The sequence below is a fragment of the Malaya genurostris genome, chromosome 3 (genome assembly GCF_030247185.1).
Source record: "Malaya genurostris strain Urasoe2022 chromosome 3, Malgen_1.1, whole genome shotgun sequence".
Taxonomy (NCBI): domain Eukaryota; kingdom Metazoa; phylum Arthropoda; class Insecta; order Diptera; family Culicidae; genus Malaya; species Malaya genurostris.
Window position 1 is genome coordinate 240,369,982 of NC_080572.1, and position 17,155 is coordinate 240,387,136.

General features: G+C 38.9%; 1 protein-coding gene across 5 annotated transcripts in view; it reads left to right on the forward strand.

The window, feature by feature from the left end:
* The window catches only part of LOC131435338 (protein spaetzle 5), a 49,902-nt gene extending 33,096 nt beyond the window's left edge, over positions 1-16,806 (forward strand). For all 5 annotated transcript variants that reach the window (XM_058603106.1, XM_058603109.1, XM_058603108.1 and 2 more), the window contains 3 exons: positions 3,206-3,960; positions 4,113-4,176; positions 16,285-16,806. In XM_058603106.1, the coding sequence (XP_058459089.1) occupies positions 3,206-3,960; positions 4,113-4,176; positions 16,285-16,456 (991 nt within the window). In that variant the 3' untranslated portion in view covers positions 16,457-16,806. The remainder of the gene's footprint in view (positions 1-3,205; positions 3,961-4,112; positions 4,177-16,284) is intronic.
* The last annotated feature ends 349 nt before the right edge of the window (positions 16,807-17,155 follow it).

Consider the following 17,155-nt stretch of genomic DNA (forward strand, 5'->3'; position numbering starts at 1 on the left):
CCTTCCAAGGCAAGATACAAGAAAGTTCATCACCTTGACGTAGCCCTCTCCGAGATTCAAAGGGACTCGAGAGCGTCCCAGATACTCAGACGTAGGACATCACTCTATCCATCGTTGCTTTGACCAATCGCGTCAATTTATCCGGGAAACCGTATTCGTGCATTGGGTGCGTTGTATTCATGACACTTCTGGAGTACTTGTCTTATCGCGAATATGTGATCCGTAGTGGTGCGGGCTCCAGTAAATCCCGCTTGGTACGGCCCTACGAATTCCTTAGCTATTGGCGCTAGACGACGGCAAAGGATTTGAGAGAGTACCTTGTAGGCGGTGAGGGAGGCTAAGAACCACATTGGGGCCTGAATTGCGCATTGTCCGGTCGTTCACCAACCAGTACTTTCTGTACTTGTTCCTTTTCTTTCTGTTCTTGGTTCAGATCTTTTTGTACTTGTTTCTGTATTTCCGTATCTTCCGCACTTGTTCTTGTAATTTCTGTATCTATTCCTGTACTTTCTTTACCTGTTTCTGCACTTTCTGCACTTGTTCCTGTATTTACTTAACACAGTCTCGTACTTCCTGCGCTTGTTGCCTTCTTTTCTTGTTCCTTTTCTTTCTGCTCTTGGTTCTATACTGTTTGTGCTTGTTTCTGTGCATCCTTTACCTTCTGCACGTGTTCGTGTGCTTTTTGTCCTACTGTACCTGTTCCTATATTTTCTGTACCTATTTCTGCATTTTCTGTACCTGCTCCTGCACTTTCTGTACTTCTTACTTTCTGTGCTTGTCCCTGTTATTTCTGCTCTTGTTTATGTACTTTTGTACTTGTATTCTGTCATAAAATGAAAACAGGTGCCCACTTTCGGTTCCGGAATTATAGGGTGATATGTGCAACAATAATGGAAATAAGTGCACTTATTTTTCTCAGAGACGGCAGAACCGATTCTTACAAACTTATGGCGTTTTCGTTTTTAATTTGCACTACACCGGTGCAGTGCTACACTGAGGCATGAATAAACGAACAAAAATGACGAAAACATAAACAGTAACCATTGACTACAATAAACGATTCCATTGCACAGAGCTACACCAAACTTTTGATGAGTGCTACACCAGTGGTATCGGTGCTGAAAAAGTGTAGCACTGGTGTAGTGCAATTGGTAAAAACGAACGGTTTAGGTGCAACTTTCGCTACACCGGTGTAGTGCAATTTAAAAACGAAAACGACATTAGATTCAAATGAAAGCCATAATTATCCCATACTAAGATCCTGAATATTTTTTCGATCCGACTTCCGGCTCCAGAATTACAGGGTGATTAGTGGAAAAACTCCTATTTCAAATTACTTCCTCAATTTTCTCAGACAATCCTTTTTGTTTTTCAAGAATCAAAGAAAATCCACACATTTATAAAGACTGTACCAGAAAGTATGGACGCACTTTGCTTTCGCTGTAAATAATTCACAAGTGTTAGATATTCAAATTTAATTCGATATACTGATAATATTAAACTACAACAACAGAATATTATTCTCAACATTTGCTACTTAGCCATTGTGGACTAGCTGGCGCACCTTCTTGCGAACGTTCTTCATTAAATTCCGTACAGACTTCTTGGCGACAAATTTTGACACTTTTTTCCAATCTTTTTCGAACTGTTGAATGGTTTCGGATGCCGAGACATGTTTCCTACGATGTGCCTTCGTTAATGCCCTAAATTCCTTATTTGGTCGAAGTTGTGGGCAATTTGGTGCATTCATGTATATTGGGACGAAAGTGACATTTTTGGTAGTATACCATTCTACCGTTGATTTCGAGTAGTGACACGAAGCAAGATCTGGCCAGAAGACAACAGGACCCTTGTGGCTTCGAATCATGGGTAGAAGTCGTTTTTGTGAACATTCCTTGATGTATATTTCGCTGTTCATTGAAGCAGTGGTGATGAAGGGTTTCAAAATCTTACCGCAGCTACAAATTGCTTGCCAGACCATAGCTTTCTTACCAAATTTTTCGACTTCAATCGATGTCTCGGACTGGTTTAACACTTGCCCTTCTCGCACCGTATAATATTGTGGTCCCGCAAGGATTTGTAATCGAGTTTCACGTAGGTTTCGTGGTCCATGATTATGCAGTTCAAATTTCCAGCAAGAATCGTATTGTACAGCTTTCGAACCCTCGGCCTGATCGATGCTTCTTGTTTCGGACTACATGTTGGTTGTTTCTGCTTCTTATAGGTTCGAAAATTCAAACGTTCTTTAGCACGAAGAACATTTGACTTCGAAGTGCCCAATTTTTTGGCCACATCCCGAACTGAAACCTCCTTTTTTGCTCGAACGCCTTCAGTATACGTTTATCCAACTGATGGTTAGCAGGACCTTTTTTTCGACCCGTTTTCGGTTTATCCTCAATGGTGTTATCCTCACCGAACTTCCTGATTGCATTTCGCACGGCTTTGTCACTTACTCCTTCCATTTTTGCTATCTTTCTCAGTGACAGTCCGCGTTCTGTGCACCATTTGTACACAAATTTTCGACGTTGTTCTGCTGAAAGTCCACGCATTTTGAAACAAACTAATGAAAACGAATAAACAACTGCACAAGTGGTTAGATAAGAGTGTAAACAACAGGACGCAGCCATAAAAATTGACAGATTCTGAACCATTGCGAAATGGCAGCGGTTTTTGGTTGCGTCCATACTTTCTGGGACAGTCTTTATATGAGAATAAGTGAGATATGAGAAAGGAACCATTACACCAATAGGTGAATTAAAACAGATTACAGGTATCCGAAATTGATTCGAAAAATAGATCTTCGAATAGACACGAATGTGAAACACTCCATTTTTTCAATTTTTGTCCCACTTGGTGCTGTGCTGTGAGTCGGTTGCGAATTAACTCCACTGGTCCGTGCCAAATGCTGATGGCTGTACGGCGAAGGTGAAGGTTTTTTTTCCATACCTTTTTAAAGTCCGGTTGGCTGGTTTACTCATCACTTGGCAGGAATTATAATGCGCATCACAGCGTAACCTAAACGAGCCCATAAATTAGTGCTAGCATGATTCTCATGAAAACGAGCCTTAAAAACGAATTGAGCAAGAACGAAAATTACCTTGTCTCTCAACTTATTTTTTTCTTCTTCTCTAGATAATTGTGTGAATTGTATAGCCGCGAGAATAGTTGTTCTATTTATCATATGATTATCTTTTTTTCGGCGCAGCTACCTGATCCAGCAGCTGGTCACCAGATTCGGCTTGCAACGCATTTTGGCCAACGAAGAACGCATTCAATTTAACGCCGATCGGCAAGGGGACGAACAGAGCCGCCATCTTCACTATCAGCACTTCTACGGTCCCGACATGCAAATCGGACAAGCAACCAATAAACCCACAACCCATGAAGGTTACACCTACGACCTTCCCAAACAACAACAACAACAGCAACAACAGCAACAGCTGCATTATCAACCGAATGCCATTACGGCTAGGTACGATCAGAAGTCGCCATCATCGCTGGTGCCCCAACCCATCTTCATCCCGAAACCGCAACATTCGTTTAATTACAACACTTACGTGCGACCTCCGGTGGTCCATAAAGTCGAAACCACGGCCACATTCAGCGGGTATTTCTATCCTCGTCCCGCCACTCAGTACAGTCCGGCCGAGTGGTTGAAAAGGTTCGCCCGTGATCTCAGCGATAAACGGGTGGCGGACAAACTCACCCGGCTCCATCAGCACCAGCAGCAGCAGATCAATCCTAATGAACTGATCCCAACACCATTCCGACTACCGACGGAACTGGAAATAAAACCATCGCCGTTCCGGGCGCCATCGTTCGGACTGTTGATGAACGAAACCTCCTATCGAGACAGTTTGGTTCGATCCCGCCAGAAGCGACAGTCCACGGACGGACGGATTCAACTCTGCCAGACGCGGGAAATGTTCGTTACGCCTCAGGCAGCGCTGAACACAAAAGGTGAGTTCCGCAAATGATGTACATATCTTCGGTGGATCTTTCGCACCAAAGTGGAAGCGTTTTTTTTCTTAATTTTTTTTTTTTTTTGGTTTCGCAAATTGCATGCACCAGTGCGTATCATTGACGGGGCTATTTTCAATTTACTCTTTCAGGCAACTGGATGTACATCGTCAATCATGACGATTCGCGACAGCTGGTCAAGGCGGAAATTTGTTCGTAAGTATTACCGGGTGACGTTGACGTTGCTATCTGAACCTCTGTACTTTTTACGCCTGTCTGCTCGTTGAACCATCTCAATCTATGTCATTCAAAAATTTGCAATTTAATCAGTCCAATATAAGTGACGGACAATCTATAACGTTCTAAAGTTACACGGTGGATTGGTTTTTTTTTCAAGCGGATGTAGATTAAAAGATAATCTGAATGAGGAAAACTTTTTAGTGAAGACTGAAATCCTGAAAAAAAATTCCACTCGTAAACATAAAGCGAGAAGCAAAACAATATAACTGAAGAGAAAAAAAAAACAATTTCAATCCGTTTGCGCACTTAAGTAATTGAATTAACTTTGGTTTTGACAAAACAATTACCAGGTATACCGATAAAAAGTGAGGGTTTTTTTGTTTAAATAAAATACTAATTTTGAATTAGAAAAAAAAATATTCAAAGTATTAACCATTGCTTTCTAGGCATCTCGACCAGCTTTTTGGCAATTTATTGATACCACGCCAATACAAATGTGCGTCTTTTGAAGCAAACCAATCAGACATCTTATTTTCGACTTTTTCGTTGCAATCGAATAGCTGCTCAACCAATGCGTGGCTCATCGATGAAAACAAATGGTAGTCGGAAGGGGCCAACTCTGGTTAATACCGCGAGTGAGGTAACATCTTCCCCAGTCAAGTGATTTGATTGTTTCCTCAACCGGTGTTTTACTTTGTGTGCAGGAGCACAGTCGTGGAACGAAAATATATTGCCGTATTTTTTGGCTCATTCTGATCGATTTTTGATCAACTCATGGCTCAAATTGATTGTTTGTTGTAGCGATTAGCAGTGTTGAGAAAAACTCATTGCAGAAAAGTTCTGCACTGATTTTTTGCAACGATTCTCACTGAAACTGATTTCCCATTGCCAAAAATCAGTTATGAAAAGTTCACTAGCGAACATCCCGCTCGACGGTAATTTAGAAAACAAACATTGAACAGATTTGATATTATTCTCGAACAGAAAATTTCTGGGAAATGCATTTTCATAGCCGTTATATCTCGACCCTTTGCCGAATATATGATGAATAAACATCAATAAAAACAATCACAAAGCATGTTATGAAGCTGATTAAAAATTATTTGCCAATTTAGCTTGAAATTCATACGCAGAAGCAATATGAGCTCACGCTATCGCTATATCAATTCGAATGCGAAATTCGAAATTTAAACGCTGCGCCTGTTGTGTGTTTGAGACATGCTGATAGTGCTGCGCTCCTGTTACTTCTATGAATAAAATTCATGCTGAATGACGTTGTATGAATTCAATCTTAATAGTGCAGTGTAATCAATCAGCTGGAACTATTTATTATGAATATATTTGCATCGACAATATTGCAGTAATTATTTCTCAGTTGCGATTCAGTTTCAAATTTGTTCTGTAGAGATTTTTTATTTATGAGAATATCATCGGAAACTATACCGATATTTTTTTGGGCAAGCACGTGCCTGAAATCAGAAACAGAAACAAAAAAAAATGTTTGATACGAAGCGAACAGTGTCAAAACTGAAAAAAATGGAAAATAAATACGGGGCAAAATAAACGATAATAATAATAAGACACTTGATGACTGGAAAGAGAAAGTACGCGAGCTTACCATAGTTGGGCAAGATTCTGCAAATGACAAATATATCCTGCCGCTGGATCTCGCATATACTTATTCAGGATTGAAAGGACGAAGGCAAGCGCACTTCGAGTACATGTTTGGCTGGACCAACTATTATACGCCAGAGAAATAAATGATTACACGAGTGCCTGAAAGGGAGGCTCAATGGGTCGAAAAGATCATGATGCCGGTTTGCTGGGATTGTCATAGCTAAAATCAAAATCAACGGTTTAGTGCTCCAATTACTTACCCATCTACCTAGTTCACCTTATTTGTCCTCCTCGAACTGTCATCTGTTCCCAAACCTCAAGTCATTTCTGAGAAATCGATGTGAGTTTTGTTTTGGAATTTTAGACCGCTACTTCCGAAGTCTGATACCGAAACCTGTATAGCTAAGGTTAGTTTGTATGCCCATCAACTAATATGACCTACAAATTCAGAAGATGCTCTCCGTTCTCCACGAATCAAAGTAAGTGAGCTATCTCGGACCACTTCTCAAAATCTATCACAAGCCTTATGGATTTTTGTACTCTAGAAGTGGACATTTCGAAGGTTTTAGACATGTGGGATTGAAATGGCATGATAAATGGAAATGGCAAGTCACAAATTTTGTTTAAATACCTAATAATGATAATTCCAGTGTAAAAGTTTAACGTGTCTGTTGAAAACGCCGGTAATAGGCGCACCGGAAATTATCTACTGAGGCAATCTTTATTAACATTATTTTTTCATCTGAGGGCCCCTCCCGAAATGAAAACCTGGGTACGGACCTGTCTGTGGGTGGAAATTAAACATCAAGCTCATTACACACCACACCATTCTGAGCATTTCCTTCTTGCCGAATCGATTTGGTTTTGCTAAAATTAAACCATTTTGCTACAATTGTAACAATTCTAATCAAAACCAATTTTCTTTCGTTTTTTTCTGAAGCAAAATTCCACAAGTGTTTTTACGGTTTTCCATTTGTCTTCCATTCGGAAGTGCGGCTCCCATTTTCCACACTTTTGAACTTTTCTCATATCTTTCAAATGTTCAGAAATTGTTTGTTGTGCAACATTTAACATTGCTGCCATTCACTTTTGACTAGTAGTATCATCTTCATCCATTCGGCGTCTTCAAACATTTTTGATGGTCTTCCACGTTCTTTATATTTCACGTCAAAATCAATATCTCTAATCTATTTAAACCATTTTTAACATGTTGCTTCTGATAGAGCATAATAAATATATGGCTCAGAAAGCATTCGATGCTACTCTGCAGCACTTTTCTTCAAATGTAATCTAAAAATTGCTTTCCGCAAATCAAACTTCACGTCATTTTTAGCACGGTTAAAAAATATGATGTTGTTTTTTTCAATGACTATTAATGTATATTAAAAATGTTTGGCAGATGTCCCCAAAGCAGTAAATCTTCATTCAATTCAATTGAAACCGAATGTGAAACACACTGACGTACCGAACATGCAGCATTCAGTTCTTCAATCGATTCCCTTCAAATCAAACCAATTTAACCACCGTCATCTCTTGAAGTAACAAAATATCTCTTTCAATAGTGTAAGAGCGGCCTTCAAATGAGGTTTATGTAAACATTCGAATTGGTTCAAGATAATAGATGAAATACAAAAAAGGGTAGCTGAAATATCAATTGCAGCATGCATATAAATTAATAGTTTCCTCATTCAGTTTTCATTTTTAATACTTTACTACATTTCTAATTCTATTCATTTGAACTTGTTCACTATCAACAGCGAAGACAAAGAAGCAGCTAGACTATTTGGTACTTGAAACTGAGCAAGCAAAACTGTCAAATGACTAGGTACGATTATTCAACTGACGATGAATTCTGGGAGCTTCACTTCAAAATGGCAGCAAAATCAAATGAATTTGTGTCGACATGCTGACGGTCGGTGACCATAAATTTCATTTTCATCTGATATTCTTCGATTGAAAATAAAATTTTACCGCACTGGATGTCACACCAACAAAAAAAAACAAAATTGAAGCTCGTTTACACCAAATGTTTTTTTTTTTTTTTTTTTTTTTTTTATAGAGGTTTTAACCTTAAGGTCATTCGCCTAAACACCAAATGTTCATTATCGACATATTTGTAGCCGGTAAACCTGATAGGACGAAGAAACACATTTTATTCATTAAGTTTTTTCGGTTAGTTTGCTAATTCTTAAAGGTATTCAACTTTTATTCAGTGCATAGTTTTAGAGCACACTGAGGTCTTTTTCACTCGGGGGATACGTACCGCGTAAAAAAACACAAAGCTACAGAATTTAATGCCAAATCTCGTTGAAATATGGTGTTATCACAAAAAAAATTTTTTTTGAAAAAAACAATTGGGACTTTGGGATTTGAAACCGCGTAACTTCGGGAATTGGCGTAAAAACACAAAATAGAAGCATTTTTTTGCATAATGTCTTAGAAATCCAGATCTGGTGTAATCACAAAAAATTTTTTTGAAAAAAACGACGAAGTCAGAAAGACATTGCGCTTCGGCGCAATATAAAAAAGTATTTCGCAAATAGCGTTAACTTTATGTGTGCTTAGCGGTTCAAAATTAACTGTCTAAGTTTTTGCACTAAGCAGTTCAATTTGAACTGCTCAGCACTGACGAGTCGAAGACGAAATGTAAAGAATAGTAAAAAATCAAATTTTTGAAAAAAAATCAGTCAGTTGAGTTGAGAGTCAGAGAGTTGACTTAAACAAATTTTGGGATAACACCAGATCTCGACGTTTCATGCAATTCTAAAACAAAAAATCGCGTAACTTCGGAAACCGCATAGAAAACCTTGTAAAAAAGACCTCAGTGTACCTAAATCTTGATGAACATTACACTAGGTCCGAAGGTCAAACAAAAGTTTCTCTTTGTTTTCTTTCTCTTTGAATGATTACGGCATATTCCTGTATTTTTCGATAATTTCTTCAGTGTAGATTAAATGATGTACCCGTCTAATTAAATGATGATGGTTTTAGTTATTATTTTTTACAAATAACATAGTTAAGGAGTAGGATTGCTTTAAGTACCGTAATAATCGTAAGATAATGTAAACAAAGAGAATCTGTCATTTGCACTTAAAATCTAATTTAATTTTCATCGAGAATTGGGATTTAATAGAATTTCTCCTTGGATTCAAGTAACGGTTTCCTAGTTACAAGGATATACAGAAAGTGCATGTCAAAACTACATTTGCGGTTTTTACAAATATTTTTTAAGTTGAACATATAATGTACACGGAATTGCAAAACTATTTAATTTTGAGTATTTTCCAGCTATCTTCGGGGTTTCGTTCAATAGTATAATTTTAAACAAAGCGGTTCTAAGTAGTTTCCATAAAGCATCTGCAAAAGCATACTGAAAAGTAAAGTTTATTAACTGAACGGTTGAGTCGTATTGGCTAATTTTAAGGTTAAATACGGTTTACTTAATTTTACTACATGGAATGAAAAGTCCCTGGCCTAACAAAGAAAAAGTCGAATTATTACCGTGAAAACTTTTTTATTCTTCACCTCTTCACCTTTGAAAAAGAAAAAAGGTTTTTTGAGGCCTTCAAAATAGGCTTCCGTTTTTTCAGCGACCTCAGCATTCGACTAAAATTTTTTTCCCTGGAGAAACCTTTTCAGATTTGGAAATAGATAATAGTCGCTGGGGACCAGATCTAGAGAATACGGGGGATGATGGACCAATCCGTACCGCAAATCATTCAATTTCACCGTTGCTGGTGCGACCTTTTCTATACTCCATTGAAAACTAGAGAACTCGTCTGATACGATCAGGTGTTATTCAAACACTAGTGGTATTGGGTCATCTAGAGGCTTTTTCTCAACAAATATGCACTGTTCGAAACTATTCACGTCTTTTCTGTGAGAGGCCCGGGACTTTTCATTCCATGTAGTAGCTTATTGAACGAAATTCTCGCTGTTTGGTGGTTTTGATCCTTATGTTATGACATCAATGGAAAGAACGAACGAAAGGAAGAAATCAAAACCACTCAAAATTAAGTAAAAGAAGTCAAACAATAGGTAGTTTTTATGTTTCGTTTAGGCTTAGATATAAAAATCCTATTAGGCTTTTGACCGCTTCGGGAATCATTAAAACTTTTAATTAAAATTTGACAGTCGAGCAGTTACTTTGTCATTGTCGAATATAACCCTGCTCGAACCCTCATTATCAGATCCAAATGAATTCTGAATCGGCGAGAAATTTTCATTCGGAATTTCATGTGGAAATCATAAAGGATTCCGAAAAATTTCGCCTCCAAGCGGTTGATTCCAAGATCTATCGGAATTGAGCGAGAAGATGCTGACTGAATTGTCAATTCGTTTTTTTCTTATTCTTTCCCGATTTTGCACGTTTTCGTGCGAATTTTTAGTTTATATCTAAATAAAAAAATTATATAACAGAATATATAAATTTAAATCTTCAAGTTTTCGCCCAAAAATGAGCAATTAATTAAAAATTCATTGCTCATTCCGTCGTTTCGATAATGTGGGAAAGCATGATTGTTTTTGACAAATCGTTAGTTCTTTTCCGACACTGAAAAAAAGTCTTACAGAAAAGATTCTATTTTTATACCTTTAGTGAAAATTTCTTCTGTGTAATTTTTTTATACTGTTCAAGGAAATACCGTAATAAAAAGTTTCAATACATTGTCAAACGAAGCATATTTTTCTCGAAGTTCTTCTTACGTTCTCTGTATTGCAATTATTATATTGCTGCCACTAAAATTTTTGATAATAAGTAAAACCCTTTAATATATGCAGCGTTAATCAGATATATATATATTTAAAAAAATCTGCATACGTGGAATCAGGAATCAGGAATCAGAACAAATTGGCTCAAATGGCACGTTCCCCTTGATATTTGGAGATTTGTGCCTTGCCATCAATTTGTTTTTAGCATCATTTTCCCGATATATAAGAGGGAAGGATTGATAGGAAATGGTAAGGGTTGAACTAGGAGGATGGGAAAAATTGACGACACAAAAACACATAAAAGCAGAAGTAAATTCTGCACCCCTAAGGGATGCTGAACAATCTGCTGAGGATCACATTTAGTGGAAGCAGAAGGAAATTCTGAACCTCTACGAGGTCCCGAACAGTCTGCTGTTAATAAAACCTCCAACCCCCGAGAGGATTTAGAGATCTTACAAAAGCGACACCATTCTGCACTCCCGGAAGAATGCAGAACGACTCGCAGTATGTACGAGCAGAAGTAAATGCGGTACCCCCCAGAGGATGCCAAACAATCTGCCAAACCCTATTTAAGGTGAATACAGAAGGGATTCATTCACTCCAGGAAGAACGATGAACCCTTCTGACTATAGCTCCTTACCACATTGGGTGAGAAACGAGAGAATATCCTTCAATTTTAGCTCCGCATACACAGACTCAACCATGTATGGAGAACCAAAAACCCGGATACGTAGCTGCGTCAATGCGGGACAGTTACATATCAGATGATATGAAGTACCATAATCGCATTCACACAAATCACACGAATAATACTCAGCACGTTGAATAGTAGCCATGTGATAATTGAGTTTGCAATGTCCAGTCAGAGCTCTGACCAGAATACTTCAATGATACTTGGAGAAATGCAGTAGACACTTTGACATTTTCAGATTTAAATCTGGTAGAAATGCTTTTGTCTGAGCGCAAGTTTGCAAGCTGCGCCAGTAGCTGGCATGTTTGGATGCAGCCCAAGAACGTATCTTGTGCTTTATCCAACTAGTTGAAAGTGGTAAAGCTGGTTCAGGACCAACGAAATCATTCGTTGCACCAGCTCTAGCCAACTCATCAGCCCATTCATTTCCAGTAATACCAGAATGGCCGGGTACCCATATGAAGTAAACAGCATTTGAAATGCTGAGGTCTTCAATTTGAGTTCGACATGCGATCACTAGATTCGACCGTGAGTCATTCGAACTGAGTGCTTTTAAGGCTGCCTGACTGTCGGAACAAAAATAAATACGTTTACCACAGATCCTCTGCTGAAGTGCCGATTGTACTCTACACAGAATTGCGTAGATTTCTGCTTGGAACACAGTACAGTATCTACCAAGTGAATGAGACTGCTCCAGCCTATTTCACGACAGTAGACACCAGCACCAGCACGACCATTCAACAGAGAACCGTCCGTAAAACAAACTATGTGTTCATCAAGTTGTCGTTCCAGACAACCAGACAATCATTCCTAACGAAGAGGATAGCTCACTTTGAATGTTTTAAAAGGAAAACTGCATGTGAGAGTTAGGTCACTAGGAGCGAGTAAATACTCATCCCACGGAACCATTTGAGACCACAAGCGAGTGTGACTGGTAGCATATTCTAATGGGTTACTGTTCCAAAGCCCTGTAACCCTAAGACGGTATGCACAAGATAATGCTTCTCGTTTTAGGAACACATATAGTGGTTTAATGCACAGTAGCGCCTCTAGAGCAGCAGTAGGAGTTGTCGTGAATGCTCCTGTCATCGCCATTAGGACCATCCTTTGGAGATGATTTAGCTTTGACTGAACTGTCGCGACTTCTCCTTTCTGCCACCATACAAGACATCCATATGCTAAAATTGGTCTAACGATAGTTGTGTAGATCCAATGAATATATCTGGGTTTGAGTCCCCATGATTTTCCAAAAGCTCGTCTGCATTGGCCGAAAGCCATGCAAGCTCTTTTAATCCTGAAATCAATGTGAGCAGACCAATTCAGTTTTGAGTCAAGAATAACCCCGACGTATTTAACTTGATCGACCACAGTGACCCCTGAAGCAAAGAACTGCAACGGACGAGCTCCTGTAATTATCCTACGATGAGTGAAAAGCACCATTGATGTTTTGCCCGGATTTACAGATAATCCAAACCTGACAACACCATTGTTCAACAGATCGCAGGGCTTGCTGCATTAAATCAAAAAGAGTGTTAATGCTTATACCGGTCATCAATATATGATAATCGTCGGCAAAACCATAAGTCGGAAATCCAAGGTTATTAAGTTTCCTTAACAAACTATCAGCGACTAGGTTCCATAAAAGTGGGGATAGTACACCACCTTGAGGACACCCACAGACACTCAGCTTTCTAATCTCTGGCCCGCCGAAGCGATGATCAAAGAAGTTGATTGCTAAGCATTGCGTGTATCCAGTAAGGGAAAAACCCAAGATATTCCGTTCACGACTGCAATGTTTAACCTCCTGCAGCCATTCAGCCATCGGCACGGAAATACACCTTGACTTAGGAGTTCCTATTTTTGTGGCCTTTTACGACATGGAATAGGAAACCAGTGGATCAATTCTTGGTAAAAAATAATTCCGCCGGATGCCACACGGCTTACCTGTTTGGTGGACTTATACCACCGGTACAGGTGGACCGTAGCGTTATTCTTAGCAGTTGGGAAACCGCTACCGACACTACACGGCTATCTAGGCTGCTCAGAGAGGGAAGTTAACATTGATGGTCAACTTCCATGGATGGCCAGATATATATATATTTAAAAAAATCTGCATACGTGACTAGTGTTCTGCGAGAAACGAACTGCGCAAACAATTTTCTCGCAGGAGTCTAAACAAATATGAAATGCGCAATATCACTTGAAATCATTTTATTTTCAGTGCAGTGCAGTGCAAAATAACTTTCCATCCGCCAATCTTTGAAATGGACGGCAGTTTTAGTGATATTTAACTACTCGATAAAAAATAACTGCTCGACTGTCAAATTTTGACTAAAAGTTAAAATAATTCGTGAGATGGTCCACAACCTTTCCTAGCATTCAAACGTTTGGTTGAGGAATAGCCGGTGTGGAAATATGGAGCGGAAATAGGTGTTCAAGAAAAATAGTAACGTAATGCTGTTATCATAATAGACACACGTTTATCTCCAGGACAGGACCAGACAACTGGCTTCTTTTTCCAGAAAAATATTTCTCTTCTTATTCCGGTTGCTCCCTGCTGTAAATAATAAATGCAGTCGCGATCACTGTTGCCAGTAGAGATAATTGTTCATTCTGAAAACTTTCTCCCCTTATAACATCTAATTATTTATCATTTGAAAACATTTAGACAAATGTTATATCGGTCAAAAATATAGCTCTGGATTCATTTTGATCAGATGTTTGTTTTGAAGAAAACGTTTAGTTGAAACAGCTTAATAAAATTTTTCTAAAACACTCAATTTTGAGTAATTAATTTTTGCAGCTTTATTAACTAAAGTATTCAACATATTCTATTTGAGAAAAATAATAACATACAGAAGTATCCAAAGATTCTATTCTCAACCTACATAATCAATATTGTCGTCCATATCACACTTCGAGATTTCAGGCTTTCTCTTTGTATCATCCAGTGATTGTTAAATGTACTCGTATACTTTCCGCATTGACAGAATTTAAAAACAAATTGAACTTAAATCCTATTGAAATCAATAATTTTGAAAAGATGACCCGAAAAATAAAATATCCAATATCAAGCTACATTGTTACCGACGATACTGACAACACTTTTTCTACCACCCTGCAGTAATATTGATTTCAACAACTTGTACTTGCTTATGTCAGTTTCAACCAATCACGAGCTGGTCCGAAATTGGTCCTAAAAGTGGATTAACAATTGTCAGGTCCTGTCCTAGGTTTATCTACATACCGGTGCGTATGGTCTCAAAAATAGCCCTACTCTAAAGCATGCTTATTTTTGACAATTTGATAGTTACTTTCCGATACTGAAAAATATCTTGAGCAAAACTTTCTTCTGTGTTATTTCTTCTTATACTATCAGTCAAAGAAAACACCTCAATAAAAAGTTTCAATACATTGTCATTTTCATTGTCATTGTTATCTTGAAGTTAAGTTCACAGTATTGCAATCATTATGCCACTTGATTTCATATTATTTTCAGTGAAAAACTTTGAAATCAGTCGCCGTTTTCCTTAAATTTAACTATTCAATAAACAGTCCGAATGTAAGCTAAAAGTTAAAATAATTCGCGAGATGATCCACGGCCCTAGTACCTTCTTCTTCTTCTTCTTCCTTTCTGGTTGGCGTCACCTCACTTGAGATGACGCCGAATTGATGGCACAGCAACTAAGGCTATATTGCCAGTTAATTTTCGTTTATAGTCCAGTGGACTTTCTTTTCACTTGACTACAAGCGAAAATCTCGCTGTGTGGCTGCGTCGAATCGTCAAAGTACGGCTGAAAATCCTTTCTTTCTTGCGAAATACTCGAATTTTCCCCGGACTAACACGATGCAACGTGCTCACCCGTTGAGAGTTTCACCGGAAGTCGGCCCTAGTACCAATTTTCTTCCGAGAAATGTGTTTGCATCAATAATATTTACACATTGGAAACGAGCTCTCCAGAACATTCTGGTCTACTCTGTTGCATTGAAACCCACAAGTGTGAGGTGCAGTAGAAATGAAATGGACTGGTAATAAAGCTTCCCCGGCAGCGCCTAGCGATGAGTAGCGAAACTAACCGGTGGCCGCAAGGAGATCGTGTTTTCCGTTTGCTTTCCACCTCGACTGCGTAAAGCAAATAAACGACGGAAATCCTTCGTTTTCTTCAAAGCAAGCAGTTTGTATACTTGTACTTGCCACCAGCTAAAATTACAGCCAACACACGTAGCTCATTGCACTGCAATAATACCGTAACTGACCTATGCAAAATAATTATTTGTCATGGTTCAATAACGTAAAAACTTAAGGCCCTATACTATCTATTTACGGCACTTCGACATCAATGGCACATGTTTAGTGCCTACTGGAGTAGGGGTTCATCCCCATTTCGATTTTCTTCTCGCACTTCTGCCTATTATGTGTATTCTTCAAAAAGACAACCGCGACCAAACTAGGGGAAAGGCTTCCTGATGGTTTGCATGTCATGTAAATTAAAAATGGGGTACAATTTTTCCAAACAACGCTTTCACCATTGATAAACTGTGCGTTTTCATTCAAAAATTCCAATGGACGTCAGAAACGGTGATGCTAATACGGCTTGGTCCGTGCTGGAAATCAAGGGCAATTTTTCAAGTTCACCGGAAGAGAACTGTTTCGGAACTTTTCGTGTACATAAAAATAACTGGCAGTACAATGCAATTTTTCTATGGGGTGTGACGCAATAGCGCTGGAAGGCGTACAAACAGTGAACGGATTTCAGGTGATATTCTCCCCTTAGCCGGTGCGCACAGTTCTATGGAACTTGGATTGTCACTTCACCGGTGAAAAAGTTCCTCCACGAGAAGGGTTGCAGAGTAGATCCTAGTGACACACTCCCGGCGGTGCAACCCCTCTCGCGGATATTTTTTTTATCCCGTTCTTTGAGGTTCATTGAAGTTATAAAGACCGAATTTTTCCACTCGAGCAAAACACTTTGTATTTTTCTCCTGCTGTAACAAGCATCGTAATTAATCTAGAATAAAGACCTGACGGGTGCCTTTATCTTCTATTTTTCCCCCATTCCTAACAGGTCAACGGAGTGCTCCAATCTATGCAATTTACCAAATGGCTACAACTCCCGGTGCGAACAGAAGTTCTCTCAGAAGCGGTTGTTGACCCTGGACAGCGACGGACAGAGCCTGTACGTAGACACCTATTGGTTTCCGAGCTGCTGCGTGTGTACCCTGGCGGAAAACAACTGAGGCGGGTCCCACCGCGACACGACTGGCTTGGTCACTTCAGGGAAGTTGCGGAGGCGTGGCGGCTCGATGACTCGATGAGATTATCGATATCTAACGTGTAGGAACAATCAACTGTGCGAATTTTAGCCCAAGCGGAAAACCTGTTATCACTGCTAGAAGAACTTGATTACCTCGACGCTAAGCTAGACCGTAAGCAAATGCAATTGTGATTTTTAATAATAATTTTTTTTCTTTATTTTTAGTCCTTGTCAGTAGTTATGTTATGTTAAGGCTATTTTACTTCAGTATCAGTGAAGCTACCAACTACCAATATCCTATTTGTAGTAAATGGAATACTAATTTATGTTAAATTCCGTCTGTGTTTTAAGCCATTCAAGATGACTCCATATTGATGCAAAGGTACGATGACGAAAAAATCCCACTACCTTGGTCAAACAGTTTTCGGAATCAACACCGTGTGGCGCTCTCAGTCACCCGATTAGATTTTTTGTTTTGGGGTGCCACATCTGTCATTGATATTCTATCAAATTTTCAGTTTGATACTTGAACATTTGTAAGAGTTACGTTGTATTGAGTACATCTGCGATTGTGCGTGTCCTCGATTTTGTACAATTTTCAAAATGGAATTGAATTTGCAACAAAGAGTTTACATTAAATTTTGCGCTAAAAACGGCTTCAATGGTGCGACGACATTGCAAA